The sequence below is a fragment of the Cyprinodon variegatus genome, unplaced genomic scaffold (assembly GCF_000732505.1).
Source record: "Cyprinodon variegatus isolate N-32 unplaced genomic scaffold, C_variegatus-1.0 Scaffold323, whole genome shotgun sequence".
Lineage (NCBI taxonomy): Eukaryota > Metazoa > Chordata > Actinopteri > Cyprinodontiformes > Cyprinodontidae > Cyprinodon > Cyprinodon variegatus.
The window spans coordinates 371090-388272 of NW_015150776.1; the positions used below are offsets into that span (position 1 = coordinate 371090).

At 35.6% G+C, this 17183-nt stretch overlaps 2 protein-coding genes across 2 annotated transcripts in view; one reads left to right on the plus strand and one right to left on the minus strand.

Annotated features, from left to right (window-relative positions):
- Positions 1-571: 571 nt before the first annotated feature.
- LOC107091057 (ras association domain-containing protein 6-like) lies at positions 572-9004 on the minus strand. The gene is made up of 11 exons (XM_015384780.1): positions 8857-9004; positions 5924-5995; positions 4993-5071; positions 4722-4882; positions 4497-4597; positions 3703-3902; positions 2743-2844; positions 2566-2617; positions 2355-2473; positions 1147-1244; positions 572-938 (listed from the first exon to the last, which is right to left on the minus strand). Exons 2-11 carry the CDS (start codon positions 5980-5982, stop codon positions 863-865), a joined length of 1047 nt encoding a protein of 348 aa, XP_015240266.1. The 5' UTR covers positions 5983-5995; positions 8857-9004; the 3' UTR covers positions 572-862.
- Positions 9005-11299: 2295 nt separating this feature from the next.
- The window catches only part of musk (muscle, skeletal, receptor tyrosine kinase), a 29924-nt gene continuing 24040 nt past the window's right edge, over positions 11300-17183 (plus strand). Inside the window, exons 1-4 of the mRNA XM_015384776.1 lie at positions 11300-11507; positions 13063-13189; positions 16573-16724; positions 16826-16953. Of these exons, the coding sequence (XP_015240262.1) occupies positions 11438-11507; positions 13063-13189; positions 16573-16724; positions 16826-16953 (477 nt within the window). The 5' untranslated portion in view covers positions 11300-11437. The remainder of the gene's footprint in view (positions 11508-13062; positions 13190-16572; positions 16725-16825; positions 16954-17183) is intronic.

Here is a 17183-nt window from a genome sequence, read left to right on the forward strand (position 1 = left end):
AATCAGCTGTAATTCAATCTTATCAATCAGATTTTTATCTGCAACTGTGGCAAACTGTTGCAAGCCATGTGGAGCAAAAACGGGGGTATGCGCTACCTGTGCACACAGGGGTGCCACATTGATGGAGGTACCAAACAATCACTCCAAGTCGGCTATTTGTGCATGAAACAGCTGCTTGTGGATGTGTAGATAATAAGAATAACATGATTAACTAATCAATATATGCCTCAAATGATTTAGCTCCCTTCCACTACCCTTCACACAATCCATCATTCATCATTGAAATTGTAAGGTTATGTGATAGGAAGCTAAAGATAAGGAGACAGAAAAGTAGCTTTTGGGGTCAAAAAAACTAAACAAACATAAAAAACCAACATAGATATGTAAAATAAAAATAAATAAATAAAAAACACAAACAGTAAGTTGCATCATTGTATTGAGAGGGAAGTTGTAAATATTAGCTACTAGTAGGAAATTGACAGGTTACTAATAAAGTTCTTTAAAGTATTTAATCTAATAAATACTAATAAATATCAAATCTTTATCAACCTGACTTAAAAATGCATCAACACATGAAAGGTTATATCATCCAGCAATGTTTTAATTCAGAGGGCCTCTGATTTAGTCATATTGGCATCAACATTTACAATTGCATAATTCACAGTAAAACAAAACAAACAAAACATCATTGGTACATTTGATTCCTTCTGTAGGACTTGAGACTGGATTATTTTCTGTATTTTTTGTGATGGTTTTTGTTGATATATTCCAAAACTATTAATCACGATCCACATTTTGTGATGAATGAAAAAGGTCCCCATAGACAGTCTTTCTTCCTTTCAGTAATTGAATTCAGAGATGGTCAGACACTGGTTTCTATGTGAGGGGACATCTTAAAGTTCAGCATATGAGACAGAAGTCTGTGTTGATGTTGGTACCTGAGACAAACACACATGTAGAAAAATGGTCATTAGATATCATCTAGTAAATAGAAATGATTGACTTCTGGCACCACCTAGAGGTCAACAGATCTTACTGCATATTGAAGCTAATCTGTGACAGATGTACTGGGATATATTCATGTGTTTATAAAGGGACAGGCAGTATAATTATTTATATTTTATTAAGATAAAATATCTCTCTTACTTGCTGATGACCCTTTGGATCTCTCTGTTTTCCTCCTCTTTGAGTTGAAGAAGAACCTGATCCAATATGGGGAGCTCCAGATTCAGATACTGAGCCACCTGACAATAGGAGAGAGGTAAACTAATTTTGTTTGAAAAAATATTACCCAAATATAACTGGAGAATGAAATAAATGTGAAAAAAAGAAACTGAATAAAATCTAAATATTTTTAGCACAAAACATGTTCTAAAATCAAATTAGTTTTTTCCAATGTTCTAGGTTTATTTTGTCGATTTTTTTATTCTTTGATAAACTTCTATCCTGGCAGCAGTTTAGTCTTAATTCTCTATTCAAATAAATGGAAATTCTACTTTACTTTCTCAAAGAGGCATCAATGGCCAAAAAATATCAGAAAACATTATATTGTAGCCTTAATGTCCTTTCTATGTGGTTTCTCAGTTACTCAGAAGTTTACTTAAGAAGCAACAACAAATCAGATAATCTGGGAGCCAAACAATCAATCAAAACAAGCAAATGTGAATTCACCTGCTCTCAGCAAAGTTATGAAGTTGGACTTTGATTTTTCTTTTTCACTGGATTAGAAAACATTCAAGTGTTTGTCCTGAAGGGGATGGAGTATGTATGCAATGTTTGTTTATAACTTGAATGACTACATTAAATGCATTTCAATAAAAGACAGGATGGTATTTAAGAAGACAGACAGCAAAGTTTATGAAAGCATTTAATCAACTAATGTTAGAGGAAGTGACAGGGTAGTCAGACCGAGTAATCCACTAGAAAATCCTGTTTTCACCAGTCCAGATCTGCAGCAGGTTGAATTTGCATGCACAATAAAGCCAATACTTTTGCTTTTAGGCCTTGTAACAGGAAGTGAGACAAAAACACCAATGTGATTCTGAAAAACAGCATTACAACAGATATTGAAATGCTGAAAGAACAGGAGACTGATGCAAATTTTTCCCTTTAAAGAATTCTCCTTTCAGGTTCTTTGGAACATTAAAAAAATGCATTAACCGGAGACAAAACAGTGTGAGTATCTTATGTGCCAAATTTTAAATCTTGATCTTATAAACAAAATGCAGTATATGTTCATAAAGCATAGTTAAGTATAAAACAGAAAGGAACAGTTCACTGTCAATCAGAGTTTAGCCCAGATGTTTTACTCCAGTAATTAACTTTATAAAGCCATTGACCAAAACTTAACTCACATCATTGCTGACTTCCTCTTCATGCATGTCCATCAAGAAGATCTTGGTGATGTTTTCAGAGGGACCCTGCAGTATTCGTTCCCACAGTGGATGGTCTCGCTGACTCAGCTTTTTCTTTTCTAGCCAAAACATCATCAACATTTGATCATCTTTACGGGTTTTCAATTTTTGCATTTACTTGTTGATTTCTGGATGAACTGAAACGCCCTACCTCCACTCTGGTGAACACAGTACAGTGCAAACTCCTGGGGATTATTTTCTATCTGCATTACAAAATATTTACAGTTAATCATGATGTAATTGAATCAGTTGTGTATTTTACTATTTTTCTGAGGGAAAAATGTGTGTCTTATAATCTTTCTCTAATAATATCGTATAAAGACATCACCTTAAATTTGCTGAGCAGCTGTTCGATGACTTGGTCTGTGGTCATCCTGCTAGAGATGCGAACTTTAGTCGAAGTCCCAAAAGAGGGAGTGAATATGGACGTCTGTAAAATGCAATGAAACACTGAAGGTATGACTCAGGTTTTATTAAGAACATAAGGTAAATGTTTATACAAATAGGAGCAGTTAAGATCCTTCCTTCCATAAATAATTCATTTTATGTCTGAATTTCTAAATTAAGCTGGATTAGTTGGATTAAACCTAGAAAGATACCTCTTATTCTTAAAAAAAAAACAATTTTTATGCTAAATAAACACAGTTTTACGTAGTTATGTTTGCATCAGGTTGGTATTTAAACAGCAGGCCAATGAGTATTTACTCAGGAAATGGGCTATCAGTGGTGCTGATGTTTAGAATAAGTAAGAGAAAATTAATGTTCTTTCTCTGCTCTGGCCTGGCTCTATTCCACCCCACCAATTTTCAAATGTTTCCATCACTGCATTTTCAGAACCATTAATTACTTTATTCAGCCCTAATCATCTCTGATGATACCTACTCCTGAGCAGGGATGAAAAATGTAATCCCTGGTGAACAGGACCCCAAGAAACTTTCCTCTTTGGTTCCACTCGGCTGCAATTTAAGCCAACCCAGCGCCTGCTGTAGGTCTTGGCAGGAGGGGCCACCAGAACCACAGCTTTCACAAAAAAAAAAGAACTGAAATCGACTGGTCCCCAAACCAATCCTCTTCTGGCCCTTATGATGACCCAATAATTCAGTAGTAAGGCCCTCTTTTGGCATCATCAAACCACCACTAATTAGGACCAACTAATCTACATTTTAACCTAATGAATACACCAACAAAGTAGTTTACAAAATGGAAAATATTACATAATTATTTTTCTTAACATTTCAACAGAACCTAAGGCTGTGATTCCTTCATGTCTTGATAAACATGAACCTACTTTATAGTTATAGTAGTGTCCGTTGATAGAAAAGCGATGTTGTTTTTCTTTCTCCCTTTGTGCTGCAGATTTTCCCTTTCCCCTCCTCCTCTTCACCAGCGAGGCATCGCTCATGCAGCGAACCAGGTTGGACTCCGGCTCCGGCTCGTGGCTTCTAAGCCTCACAGGACGAAGAGTGGCAGTCTCATAAACAGGAGGACCTGAAATGTGAAAACATTGAGACAACTGATGGCAACCATTCCATGGAGCTATTTTTCATTTGACTTTACTGAAGAATATTTTGACTGATTTTTTTTTAAACCACAAAAACAAATGTTGGCTCTTATTTAAAGCAATTGGCAGGGTTAGGCAAAAGTAAACTGAGTAAAGCCACTCATTCTTTTACAGTCTGTAACCTTGTTGATGCAGTTGAAATTACATTTTCACAGAATTCACGCATTTTGATCTTCTTCTTAAAGCACTTCTATAATTAGGATTATGTATGATTTTCTTTATTTACATTATTTTAAGCCCATAACATGTAATAAGCTCAAATTTTGCATTTCATTTAAGGTTAACTTGGGAATAAATTCACAAGATTTAATTTGTAAATTGCCTTTTAGATTTACTCAGATCATGTTTGCAATCATATTTGTTTGATGATGAAACATTTTAAATAAAACTGTAAAAATCTTTAACAGTCAATACTTTGTTCAACAGCGTTGTTTTAAACTTTAAAGTTTATTTTCTCCATTTAAAAAAGAAAGAACTAGTTAATTCAACGTAAAAGACTAGGGTAAAAAATAAAAACTAACCAGGTAAAGGATCTTTGATGACGGTTTCCTGTGCCGCCTCTATCTCTGCCATCTCATCTATCTGGTTGAGCTCACTGTATTCTCCCCATCGGGACATAGTGCTGCGAAAAGAGAGAGAACTGAAATGATTCCATTTATCCCAAGTTTTTAACTTTCCATGTGAAATGATTGGCTTTAAAAATCTCCGGCTTTTACAGTTCTGTAAACACCAAAATGAAAAAAAACCTTGTGCTGCCCACAGGACTGATTGGACTGGTGGGATCAGCTGTAGTCGGGGGCTCAAAGGGAAATATCTGTTTATCATCCTGTATTTTCAGTCTGATTGGTCTTCGTACTCCCCAAGAGATGTTTAGGAACCCCTCCACTGTCACCTCTCCATCATCCCCCTATTACAAAGACACATGGAAAAAGTTGCTTACATTACACCGTGGACCTCATTTAGTCCCACTGAGACTGTGCACAAGCCAGAAGTAATTTAGAACAGTTTGTACCATACCTGAAAATAGGTGAGATGCAGCTGAGACTGGTCCTTTAGGTAGCAGTTGTAGGTGCTCAAAAGGGACAAAAACTCTGCTCTAAAATGAATAATTGAATAAATTGCATTGTTCAAGAAAAGAAAAAAACAAGGCAATGCATATACACAGTATCTTGCAAAAGTATTTACAGTTGTGCTTGAAAGTTTACATACCCTCCGATTAAAGACAAATGAATGACAAAAGTAATAATAATAAAAAATAAAATAAAATAAATGAAATTGAAATCATGACATTGATTTGGGAAAAAAAAGCAATATTGTATTTTAATAAATAATTATTCAGTAAAAAAATGTATTACCTTTTTCAGTTTTGGGGTATTTGGGTATTTAAACTTTGCAGCACAACTGTATGTCATTTTTTCCCCACAGCTCCACACTAAATGAAACTCAGTTGGAATTGAGTATAAACTTTGACAGGGCATTCCTGCATACATGCTGTGTTTGCAATTACTTCATTGCATCCCTGTATGTTTAGAGCCATTTTTACTGCTGAATAGAAAACAAATCTGATCCAGTTCCTGGGGTTGTGCAGGATGTTTTCTTTAGCATGCATTGGTTTTATCTATCTTAACCTGAACCTATAAATGCTCACCTATTCCTTCTAAAGAAAGAAATTCCCCTGAGCATGATGAATGACAAGCCCCTGGACTATATTTATAAAAAATACATTTTTTTCAGGGGGTTCCAATTGATTTATATGTGTGTTTGTCAACACATCAAACAGTAGCTTTAACTGACACAAAGTGAAATTTCTGAATTCATATACATGGGATTGTAGGCAGGAATGCTTTTTATTTATTTCTTTGTATGAAATTTTAAAATGTATCATAAAACATCAGAAAGACAGAGAGAACAAATAACAGAGAAGAAACAAATTTGAAGTTAAAATCACCTGGACAGTTTCCTCCCTTCCCCTGCTTGGATCACTGGAGGCGGAGACACTGTCTTCATCTCTGTTTAGCTACTGCAGATAAAGAAAGAAAATGATCAATCACATGTCACCACAAATGAAAAGCAGCCATGATAAATCCCAAAGTGTAAAGCAGGATGCAAACACTGTTGGTCTCGAGTGCATTAAACAAATATTATTGTCCATCATTATGTTGACCTTACAGCAAGTCAGATATGACGGCTAAACCTGCCTTTACTGCTCTCATACTACAATCACAGCATCACTCTTTTTAAAATGTAACTAGATGATTAAAGTCTTACCTCTTCCAAGGATGAAAATCTAACTTCTTAAGTCTTTGTCTCCGTTTCTTTCTTTTTGTGTTTTGAGAAATCTTTTTCCAGCTTCTCTCTCTCTCTCTCTCTCTCTCTCTCTCTCTGAAGTTTGAGTGTTATATTTATCCTCTTCTCTCTTTACTCTTTCACTTTCTTTTTTTCTGCATGTTTCCAAGGGTTTTAATAACAGGGCTCCACCCAGTAACCAGTGATGACAGCGTAGGGCAAACCATTTGTTTGTATTTTGGTTACAGACGCCCGAAGCCTCCCACTGCAACCATCAACTGTTGAAATATTTTAGCTCCTTTTCTGTTTTCTTTGTTTTCCTTAAACCTGTAAAAGTAACACCAGGAACAGTTAGTTTAGTGCACACTTCCTTTCTTCTTTCAAGATTTTATCTGCCTCAACCTGTTAGCTGTAGTGAAGCACATATCTCAGGTATTCAGTTGTGGTTTTTCATTTGAACTGAGCAGCTGTTTAGACCTTTAACGCCAGCAGGGGGGGACCATAAAGCCTCTGTGTTCTCAGAAGTACAGTTCCCTCAATGTGCTTTAATGTCATTGGTTTTAATTCAATTATTTTTTTAAGTTATCTAAACTCATGTTGACACTATTAATCTTAGAACTGTTAAATATATTTTTTTGAATAAAATAGTATATTTCATCCATTCTACAATTCCAGCAAAGGTATTGAAGTTATGTTGTCCCTCTGTAAGCTAACCAGTTTTTGTTATTTTGTTTTAAAGAAAAGTTGTCTGACATTTTGATCAATGCATCTACCTAAATCTGTCCAGCTTGCCTGTTCCTTCCTAAGAGATGCATCCCACAACATAGGATTACTCTATCAGTGTTCAGAGAGACTGTCAGTCTTAACTTCTGCTAAACATAGTATTTGTTTAGAAATCATAACTTCAGTCTAATTCAACAAGAGCAACTCGTTGCTGAAGTTTATTCTCTACCTGATTTATTGCATAATAATAATAATAATAATAATGATAATAACAGGGCACAGTTTGTAAGCACTGTTGTCTTGCAGCAAAAAGGTTCTGGATTTGATTCCCGGCCCTGGATCTTTCTGCATGGAGTTTGCATTTTCTCCGCATGCATGCACAGGTTCCTCCCACAGTCAGAAAACATGACTATAAGGTATATTGGTTCCTCTAGATCAGGCATCCCCAAAGTCAGTCCTCTAGGGCAGCTGTCCTGCAGGTTTTAGAGGTTTCCCTGCTTTAGCACAGCTGATTATGATGATTGGAGTTGAGCAAAAGCCTGTTAATCAGTTTTCAATTAAATCAGCTGTGCTGGAGCAAGGAAACCTCTTTAGCCTTCAGGACAGCGGCCCTAGAGGACTGACTTTGGGGATGTCTGATCTGTCCTTAGGTGTGAGTGTGTGTGCAGGGCTGTATGTCTTGATGTGTCGCTGTCTTGACCTGCGACAAATTGGTGACCTGTCAATATAGGCACCTGCCCCACTGTGACCCTGATGGAATCAACGGGAGAAGATGGATGGATAATAATAGTAACAGTAATCATTTGCAAAGTTTAGCACGACAGTGCCACAAAGTGTACTGTGGTGCAGTTGTCTTGCAGCGTAAAAGTCCCGGGTTTGATTCCCAGCCTAGGGTCTCTTTGCGTGGAGTTTGCATGTTCTCTCCATACATGCTTGAGTTTTTTCTGGTACTCTGACTTTCTCTGAGAGTCCAGAAACATTAATGATAGGTTAACTGTTATCTCTAAATTGCCCCTATATGTGGTGGGGATCTCTGTGTTGAATTGTGATAAACTGCTGGAGATAACTCTGATAGAATAACCAGAAGAAGATGGATGGATGAATGGATGAAAATAGAATTTATAATAAAAACATTCTTTTTTTATTGGTAACTTTGCTTTTAATATGGTAAGAACAAGACTTGGAAGAAACCATTTTCATTAAACCTTGAAGGTGAGATTAAAATGGTAAAGGTTTATGCATTGTAGCAGGAAAATACATTTTTTTAAAGATAAGTAAACTTTAAAAATAATTGGATAAATATTACAGCTTTCAGTCTGGACTTCAATTTCTAGACTAAATATCCTATTGCAAAACATGCCAAGATCGCACTAAAAACAAAGCCAATTTAAATACAATTATATTTTTGATCAAAACAAACTTGAAATGGAAATATTTTACTACTAAATATTGACCAAAGCTTTAAAAGAGAGGAATAATGTTTTTTTCTTTAATTCACAGGTAATATTATTCATAGCCGGCAAGGAATAGAGCATAAAAAACAGGCCTTTAAATGTAACATTTTATTAAGAAAAAACATGGCAGCTTCCACCCAGTAACTCATCTTATTGCCTTCCTGTATGTTGTACGTGAGCTGGTTTGCTCTTTCAATTGAATCCTAATAGTAATTCAGAGTCTTTGCTTCACCAAACCAAATGTAAGTCAAAATAATGCTGGTAGAAACCCTCAACAATTATTTCCTCTAATAGGAAGAAAGGAAAAAAAGCTGCCGATTCATTCCTCTCACATAAAAGATACCAATCCTACATATTTTCAGTACTAACCACATCAAAACCAGTCTTTATAAAAAGATTGAAAGCTTGTTCTTCCTACCTGTCCAGTCTTTTGTATGATCTCCTAAACAAAAAAGTGGATCTCCACTACATGTTTTTCTGTCTTATGTTAGTCCATGTGTTTGCATTCAAAGGTCTGAAGTACAGTTTGTGTTGTAGGAGGTAAGCCTGTGTAGCAACCCCTGAGCAGCTGGTTAATAATTGCAGAACACGTTGAGACAATGCTCAGAGGGAGTGGCTGACTGACACCAGATATGACTTGACTTTAGAATGGGTGTGTGTGTTGCTTTGTGTGTGTGTCTAAGAGAGAGAGAAAGAGAGAGAGAAATAGTGTCTACAAACAGGACAGGAGACTTCCAGATTTGCAGCAGAGCATATTTTATAGTATTACAAAGTTTTCTGAGAGTTCATTGACATAACTCAAAAGAGATTAGCTTTCATAAGCTACCGTGCAATGTGAATTCTGAGCTTGTTTGATGAGTAGTTGCAACTTTAAAATCTTTCTTCTTTGCAGTATTAAATCAGAGAGTTTTTAAACACAACAAAAAATAGTCTAGCATAAAGAAAATGAAGAAATATCCCTTCATTGTGCCATAATGAAGAAATCCGTCGCCTATATTTAATCTATTCATTAGGGAACAGTGAGCTGTCACTCGTAGTGACGCCTTGGGTATACTCTGGGGTTAAAGGTCTCTCACCAGAACCCAGACTGATGGTGTTAGTTTAAAATCAATGATCTTACTCTTCAGCACAAATGCTCTGCTCTCCAGGTTGCCACTCAACCTTAAATCTGAAAAAAGAAGTAAAGGTCGATTCACCTTTTAACAGATTAATCTTCTATTTGACAAGTGTTGGAAAAAAGTATTGTCAAAAACCCTCTGTCGATGCAAACATGCTTAAAAACAAAAAGATCTGATAGACCTAGATCATAAAAAGGTGGATGCTTTGCTAAGCACTCATTTTTTAAAAGCTTGCATTCCTTAGTTAGGTGGGGTGCTCCTTACTGCTGCTCATTGATCATTTGCTTTCACAAAAAAAAGTAGTTCCTCTAAAAGCTGCAGGTAAAACAAGAGTACAAGTACAGCTAATGACCCAAAGATATTCTTTGAAGAATCTTGCCTGAGCATGCATTTTTTTTAAATTAAACAATAAAGTATGGTCCATAAAAATGCATTAACACTAGACCTTTTTGCCATTAAAACGTGTCAGAATTTATATAGTACATTTTAATGCTGGTTGCTTAAGTTACTACTATCAGCAGAGGGAGTCATAGGATCACCAACGAAAATGGTCAAAAACTAAGTAAGAGCGTCTAGAAGAGAAATCTGCTTTGATAATGTCTACATTTTCTTTTCTTTATCTTTAGTTACAGTGCTGTTATATTTTATGTGTTATGTGCTGTTAGTGGGATATGGCCCATTTTGCTAATCTGCTAAGATGATGATTAAAAAAGAGACAAAGTTATAATTTTGCACATAGCACCACCTAGTGGTTAATGAATAACATGAACAAATAGATTTATTTCAAGTCACTTTTACACTAAAGGATTACTTTAAATGGAGTTCCTCTGGTTTATTGAGTTTGCATTTATTTTTACTGGTTTTCAACGTTTTTTCTTTTTATAATAAATGAAAATTTATTGTCAAGTTAATTGTTATATTAATGACAAAGAAATGTTCTATTCTATTCCATTCTATGTCAAAAGTGTCCAAATGAGGCTGTAAATGTAAATGTGGCTTTAAGTGGAGCTTTTCTGCAAAAACAAAGAAAATAATAAAGCAAAGAGCATCACATTCTTAAATAAATGCAATTATTCTATACATATATTCTGATACATTCTTCTCTCTTTCTCACACCTCAAACTGTAAGAAATCTCCTAACCCCTAGATGACAGACTTGAAGACAGAGAATTCCTGTTGGACTACAATGGTAGAGTGCATCCGTCACAGAATGGATGAGCAATGAATGAAGTGAAATGTCATTCCTTTCTTAAAATAAAACAGAACGTCCGGGCCGACAGGCAACAGGTGGACACAAAAGCTGTCTCCTGGATTCTGCGTATCCTGGGTATGCACATGTCAGCTTGTTAAGCTGTGCGCTGCAAAAAAAAGCTTGTGTGAAAACTTATATATAAATAAATAAATAAAAAATGTACGGATGTCCAGTTTTTGGTCAGTTCCTAATTAATTATATTAAATTTGTTATTTGTAAGTAGTTTTATTTTCTGTAGTAAATAATTTGATCTGTTTCTCTTTAGTAGAGATAAAAACAGACCTTAAAGGAAGCTGTAATGTACACATTCAACTTATTTGGGATTAATGAAAAGTGTACTGTCAGTATTGTTGACCACTGTGCATGCGTGCTTTCAGAGCTCAAGCTGCAAAATCAGAGTGACTGTACTTGTACAGCTGCTCCTGTCCATCGCATAGTTATAAGACACACATACACACACACCAAGTGACTGAGCTGCCTCATGTTTATCTCAGAGTGCTCATGGCTGTCCCCGGCAGACAGCAAAGCAGCGAGATCACCTTGTCACCTGCTATGGGAATCTAGCTGTCAGTTGGTTATTTTGCTTCTTCTACCCATGTTTTGTTCAGTATAATCATTCTGGAGCTAGAATGAAGACCTTGGTGCAAATATTTGTGCTTCCGTTGATTCTAGTTACCTCAGCTTACAGCACACAGAAAGGTAAGTATCAATCTTTGGAGAATGCAGACCATTTGACTGTCTTTTGTCTTTTCCTAAAGATGTCCTACAGTTTAAGGATTACAGGATACTACAGCCTTAACCCTTTTACCCTGCATGAAAAATGAACTTGTTGTCTACATCAACATTGTGAAAATCTGATGAAATAGTTTCCTTCCAACGACTTGGGATATCCTGTCAGTAATTTGTGACACAGGAAACTGAAAGCCTCAGGTGAATCACACGTTCAGATTTACAGCTGTCCACTTGTATATAAGGCAACTGCATCACAGCTAACGTGGTTAGTTGAAGCAGTAGGTGAAGCTCTGGATTATTGACATGCGATATGAGCAACATATCAAATGATGGCACAAGCAGTTCATGAGCTCGCTGGCATACATGCTTAGAGAGTGTGGAGCACCTATGCAAGCTGCAGAGGGGAACAGGTGGTCTTTCTGTTTCTGCTGATCCACAGGAACTGCTGTACAGAAAAGTGTCCTGGCATGCAGGAAGTTTAAGCTTGTCACATAGCATGGACTTTACCTATAAAATCTTAAAATGTTAAGTAAAAGGCAGTTCTCAGTTTTTCTTAGAATAAAACAACTACAAGCCATTTTTCAAAAATACCAACATGCAGAAAAAAGTCTATTATTTTGAGTAATTTTAATATGGTAAAGTACTGTTGTCTTAACACTTGGTAATGTATGATGACAATGGTGAAAGTATACAAAAACAAGCATCTTTCAGGGTAGTAAAAAATCCATAAAATAAATATTTTCCCACCCAAAATCTACTATCAGCAATTATTTTCTCTGCTTCTTTTAATACTTTGTACATCGTCCTCTATTCCAAAAGCACACCAAATAGTCTTTTCCTATAATATTTGACATGGCTGCAGAATACTTAGAAAGGGTTCTTGAATATTTTTCTTTGCACAATCTCTTAGGTTTGTACAGTGGCTCATGGCTTTTCGTCTTATGATCATTTAGTGAAAATATTCTTAAAGTTTGATTTTTTTTCCACATTTATTATAGTCTATTGCAGAAAATGCAATGATGGTGGTGTACGTTATCCTCTAATACAGGACGATCCATATTTCACCTTTGCTTGTCTGTATTATCAATACACAAATGCAAATTGATTGATTGTTCGATGTAAAGATTAAAACTGTTTATACAAGTTAGGATCTGTTTGAGAGCAAAATCCCAAGCAGTTTATTTTTTTTATATAAGTTCATACACACAGAATGGGGTTAATTTTATGCAGTCATTATCTATTTTGTCATGTTTTTTGAAAAAGTCAAATTAAAGTTAAACAAAATATTTAAAAAAATTATTCATTAGTCAATCTAAAATATTCAGTATTTTTTTTCTCAGAAAAGTAGCATCATATCAGGATATGAAGAGGAGTCATTCTTACATGTCCTAATGCTGATGTAGCAAAACCCTGTGGTAGAGAATCAACTTCAGCTGCTTAATCAAATGTATTGCTCCCCGTTTTTCTTATGCATTTATTTTGATGTTTAACAAAATGTTTTCTGTGCTCTTTCATTGTCCAGCACCTCGTATCATCACTTTGCTAGAAACAGTGGATGTACTTCTGGATCACAACGCCACCTTCATCTGTGAGGTGGAGTCAAGCCCTAGTGCTTCTATTACATGGACCAAAAATAATCAACCAATCATGTAAGTTTGAATAAACGAATGGATTATTTAATCAATAATTGGACATGTAAGGCCTTATCTGCTAAACTAACTATGTATTCATGGTGTGATTTGCACATGCATTGGTAAATATGAGCAACAGAGACAGGACTAGTTTCAACTCATGGCTATGGCTGTTAGTATTGATTGTTTTACAGGAAAGCAACATGAGTAACAGTAAATTGATATGTGATGAAGATTATATTGGAGGTCCCCAAACTTTCAGCTTCTGAACCATTAAAATTATACCACAGTCCACTAATGATTCAAACTACTGGTCAAGTCTATGAATGTTTCTTCCAAATCATTGATAATATTACAAACAGCATCAACACCCAAGTATTTATTTATTTATTTATTTATTTTTTATTCTTAGTGACACTTTCATATTTTAAAGCACTTAACATACATGTTTATTGTTTGGTTTAATTTCTGTCATCAAGCAGCTCAAGACCTCAAACTGGTTGATCAAGGACCCTAAGAGGGGTCATGACGCTTTGGGAATGAATGGATTAGATAATTCTAGTTAAGTTCTGAAAGCTGGGTGAAAAAGTGGGCAACTGATTTAGATACAAGTGGCCTATACCGAGATCAAGGCCATTTTTTGTATATATATATATGGTCCTAAATAGAATGTCTTCTTTTTCAATGCAGCCTAAGTCTGAACAATTATGTGGAGTTTAGATTTTTACATGACTTTTGCCACATTTGTAGATTCTCAACTCTACAATCAAGGCAACCAGTAAGATCCAAATATTGGATTAAACTAACATGACTGATAATGGTACTGTTTTGTTTTTTTACACTTACTTGTTGGGATTTACCGGTTTCAGCCGCTGTGAATTACGTAAATCCAATTGAAAAATGAATTATTGTTTCTAGAGTCTGGATTCTTCAAAATGAAAATATTACCACAGTAGTTTCTACAAACAGTTCTGCAAACATTGATGGAGCAGGAGCTAATCATAATTATTTAAATGTGTCTTTGGTGAATTTCAGAGTTAATACAGTTATGCTAATGTCCATATTTTTTACTTGTTACTGATGAGAATCAAGGTATTACTAAATAACCTGAAATGGTCGCCATGTCACATGATCCAAATTTTTTGCATTAAATTAATTGTTATGTCTTAATAAATATATATGTTATACTCACATAAAAGTGTTGACAGAGAGAGAATGCTTTAGAATCTATCTAAAATGCAATTATGCCTTTTAATGTTAATATTTAGGTGTCCGCTGGTCAAAGGTCGAATTAGCATGAATATTTCTCCAAAAATCTTTAGCTGTTATCACTATGATCTGAAATTATCACTGCAAAAACTTAAAATCTAAATAAGTCTATTTTTAAATAAGTGCATTTTTTCTTTAATTGAGGAGGTAAGTGAGACCCTTTGCCAGTAGAATAAGACAAAAAAAAAATGTTATTATCTTATTTGAAGTGCATATTATCTAATTATCTTATTTTAAGAGTAAAAATACTCATTCCATTGGCAAAACATCTTATTTATCTACTCAAATTAAGTGTAAATACACTTCATATAAGACTTTTTTTAAACTTATTTCTAGATCCTTTTTGCAGTAATGAACTTAAAATGTTGATATTACCATCTTAATCTTAAATTAACCCATTATTGAACTATCCATTGGTTCGTCCGTTATGTTAATCTCAGACAAAATTGAGTTACAGCAGCAACAGGTCCAGGAGAGAAATCTAGATAAAGTTGTTGCTCACCTGTCTTGTCTGCCCTATGAATTTAAGTGACATCTGAATTTCAATATGAAGTTGGTCAACCCTTTGCTGCTATTACAGCTTCAACTCTTCTGGAAAGGCTGTCACATTTAGAACATTGTATGCACATTTCTTAACAGCCTTTCATGAGAACATTTTCAAGATCTTACACTGGTTTTGGATAAGAAGGCTTGGCTCCCAATCTCTAATTCATCCTAAAGGTGTTATGTCAGGGTGAAGTCAGGATCCTGTGCAGGCCAGTCAGTCCCTCTCATCCATGTCTTTATGGACCTTGCTCACTACACTGGTGCACAATTATGTTGGAAGAAGAAGGGGTTATCTGTTTTTAGAAAGATAGGAGCATGGAGTTGTAAAAATGTCTTGGTCTGATGAAGCATTAGGAATTCAATTAACTAAAACTGAGAGAAGAAGCTCATCTCCTTTAACACCATGCTACAGCATCATCCCTTTATATCGTACAACAAATGATCTTTTCCCAGCTACTGCAAAATCAAGAATCTTGTATCAGATCGCCACATCAAAAAGCCCAACTTGCCCATTTAGAGAATGCGCTTTCACTGCTCTGGTGGTTGAGTGCTTTACACCACTGCTTAACTCTGACACTTCGGACTTGGTGATTTGGGAATTTATGCATTTGCTCAGCCCTTAAAACCAATTCCACAAAGCTCTGCATGCGTCATTAAGCTAATCAGAAGGCCACATGAAGTTTGGAGGTGAGCAGTGATTGACCAGAAAGAGTTGTGACCTCTGCAAACTGTGAACATCACCAGAAGATAAAGCAACTCACAACGTGGCCTATAACCTTGAGGAGGAATAGCTTTTGTACCCAGTGTCTTCCACTGTTAGCTTCAATACCAAAGAGATTTGACTGAGGAATATTTAGCATCTCAACTGGATTTATTGCACAGGTGGCATTCTATCACAGTACTGGGATTATCTGAGCTCCTCAGAGGGACCCACAGTCTACATTCCTATGTGCCTAATTCTATGCATTGTGGCAACAATTAGAAAACCTGATTTCAATTTTTTTAGGTGAAAAAAATGATTTAAGATCAACACTCTTTAACTCATCAAGAGGGGTCCCAAGAAATGTTGGGAGGGAAAGGGAATTTTCCCTTCTGTGAGTTTCAATTAACTACCTGGTTCTGTATCAATGAGAATAAAAACAGGTGCACTGTAAAGCAAGTTTCTTATCTATGAATCAGAACCATCATCCAGCTGACCCTTTTCAGCGCGGAGGTGACTAGTTTTAACCCCGTTATTCTGAAAGGGCAGCAATAAACAGTACAGCCCTTTATAACTAAGATCTTGTACGTTCAGTCCTGCTCTAAATGTCATGAATGTGGGTGAGGGTTGAACATTTATAGATTAATTGGCTATAAAGTTTGAGCTCAGCTCTTTCTTTAACATCTTTCTTCATCTCATGAACTCCCAACCGACCCCCACTCCCGACAATGAAAGGAATAATTGATTAAAAATTTTGTCTGCTCTGTCTTCATCTTTTACGTCTCAGTCATTTTGTATAGTGTATTAAAACAAATGGCTTACATTCGTAAACTGTAATAAATTTGAAATCGGTTACTTTATACCACACTAATTTTCTTATTGTCAGGTACTATGACAGTCGATACTTTACTAAGGAACAGGGCCAAATATTGATCATCCCTCACGTGAAAGACTCAGACAACGGGGAGTACTGCTGCATTGCCAGTAATGGCATTGGAGAAGCTGCAAGGAGTTGTGGAGCACTTCAACTGAAAATGAGTAAGCTTTGTCTATGCACCTGTTAAAAAATTCAAACAATTGAAATACATATTGTACATTTAAAAATTGTGTTTTCTTTTGTTTTTGTTTTTCTAAATCAGAGCCACAGATCAAACGGCAACCTACCAATGTAACTTTACTGATAGAGTCTAAAGCAGTGCTGCCCTGTGTTACACTCGGGAACCCCAAACCAGATATCACTTGGCTTAAGGATGATGAGCTTATCAAGGTAACTACTTTTAGTAATTATAATTTATGTTACAATTTAACTGTTTACATAACATTTGTCAGAGTATGGTGGGTCATGTGTATCTCTCAGAGCTGAAGTACAAAACGTTTAAAAAGGGAGAAATTTAGTAAAAACATAGTACAAACTGAAAAGAAGTTTGTTGAACTGATACGTTTGTTTTATTTCAATTTCCATCCATCCATCCATCCATCCATCCATCCATCCATCCA